This window comes from Eimeria mitis, genomic scaffold (assembly GCF_000499745.2).
Source record: "Eimeria mitis Houghton genomic scaffold, Emh_scaff1450, whole genome shotgun sequence".
Classification (NCBI taxonomy): domain Eukaryota; phylum Apicomplexa; class Conoidasida; order Eucoccidiorida; family Eimeriidae; genus Eimeria; species Eimeria mitis.
The window spans coordinates 2712-3285 of record NW_013569297.1 but is presented as its reverse complement, the minus strand read 5'-3'; the positions used below and the strand labels follow the sequence as shown (position 1 = coordinate 3285).

Below are 574 nucleotides of genomic sequence, written 5' to 3'. Positions count from 1 at the left end.
GCTGCTTCTGTCTTTGCTTCTCCTCCAGAGACAGCATCTGCTGCTGCTGCTGCTGCTGCTGCTGCTGCTGCTGCTGCTGCTGCTGGTCGTGGGTTTGCTGCTGTGTGTTGCCCTCGGCTGCTTCTCTACATAAACGACAGTGAGGATAGTTCGGGCTGCTCACGACCACGGGAACCACTGAAGATGCCGTCTCCTCTCTCTGCTGCTGCTGCTGCTGCTGCTGCTGCTGCTCTTCCGTTTGCTGCTGTTGCTTTTGTTGCTGCTGCTGCTGCTGCTCCTCATCATCAAGGTCCTGCACCTTCGGCGTATCATCTCCCGTTGGTTTTTCGGCTGCATCTCCCCCCTTCTCCTTCTCTTTCTCCTTCTCTTTCTCCTGCTGCTGCTGCTGCTGCTGCTGCTGCTGCTGCTGCTGCTTGAGCTTGCGTGGCCTTGCATATACTTTCTGTATTGCATCGATAACCCACCCCACCGTGCCGTCGCCGCCGCAAACCAAAACCCGCAGCCGCCCCCGCACAGCCAGCGGCCGGAAGAAATTCAGAGCCCGCTCGGGGCCCTCCTCAGCCTGAATATCTAC

The 574-nt window shown here is 58.5% G+C and overlaps 1 protein-coding gene across 1 annotated transcript in view; it reads right to left on the bottom strand.

The window, feature by feature from the left end:
* The window catches only part of EMH_0037200 (diacylglycerol kinase, putative), a gene marked incomplete at both ends in the record, with an annotated part of 3996 nt that overhangs the window by 1754 nt on the left and 1668 nt on the right, over nt 1–574 (bottom strand). Inside the window, one exon of the mRNA XM_013495158.1 lies at nt 164–562. Coding sequence (XP_013350612.1) covers nt 164–562 — 399 coding nt within the window. The remainder of the gene's footprint in view (nt 1–163; nt 563–574) is intronic.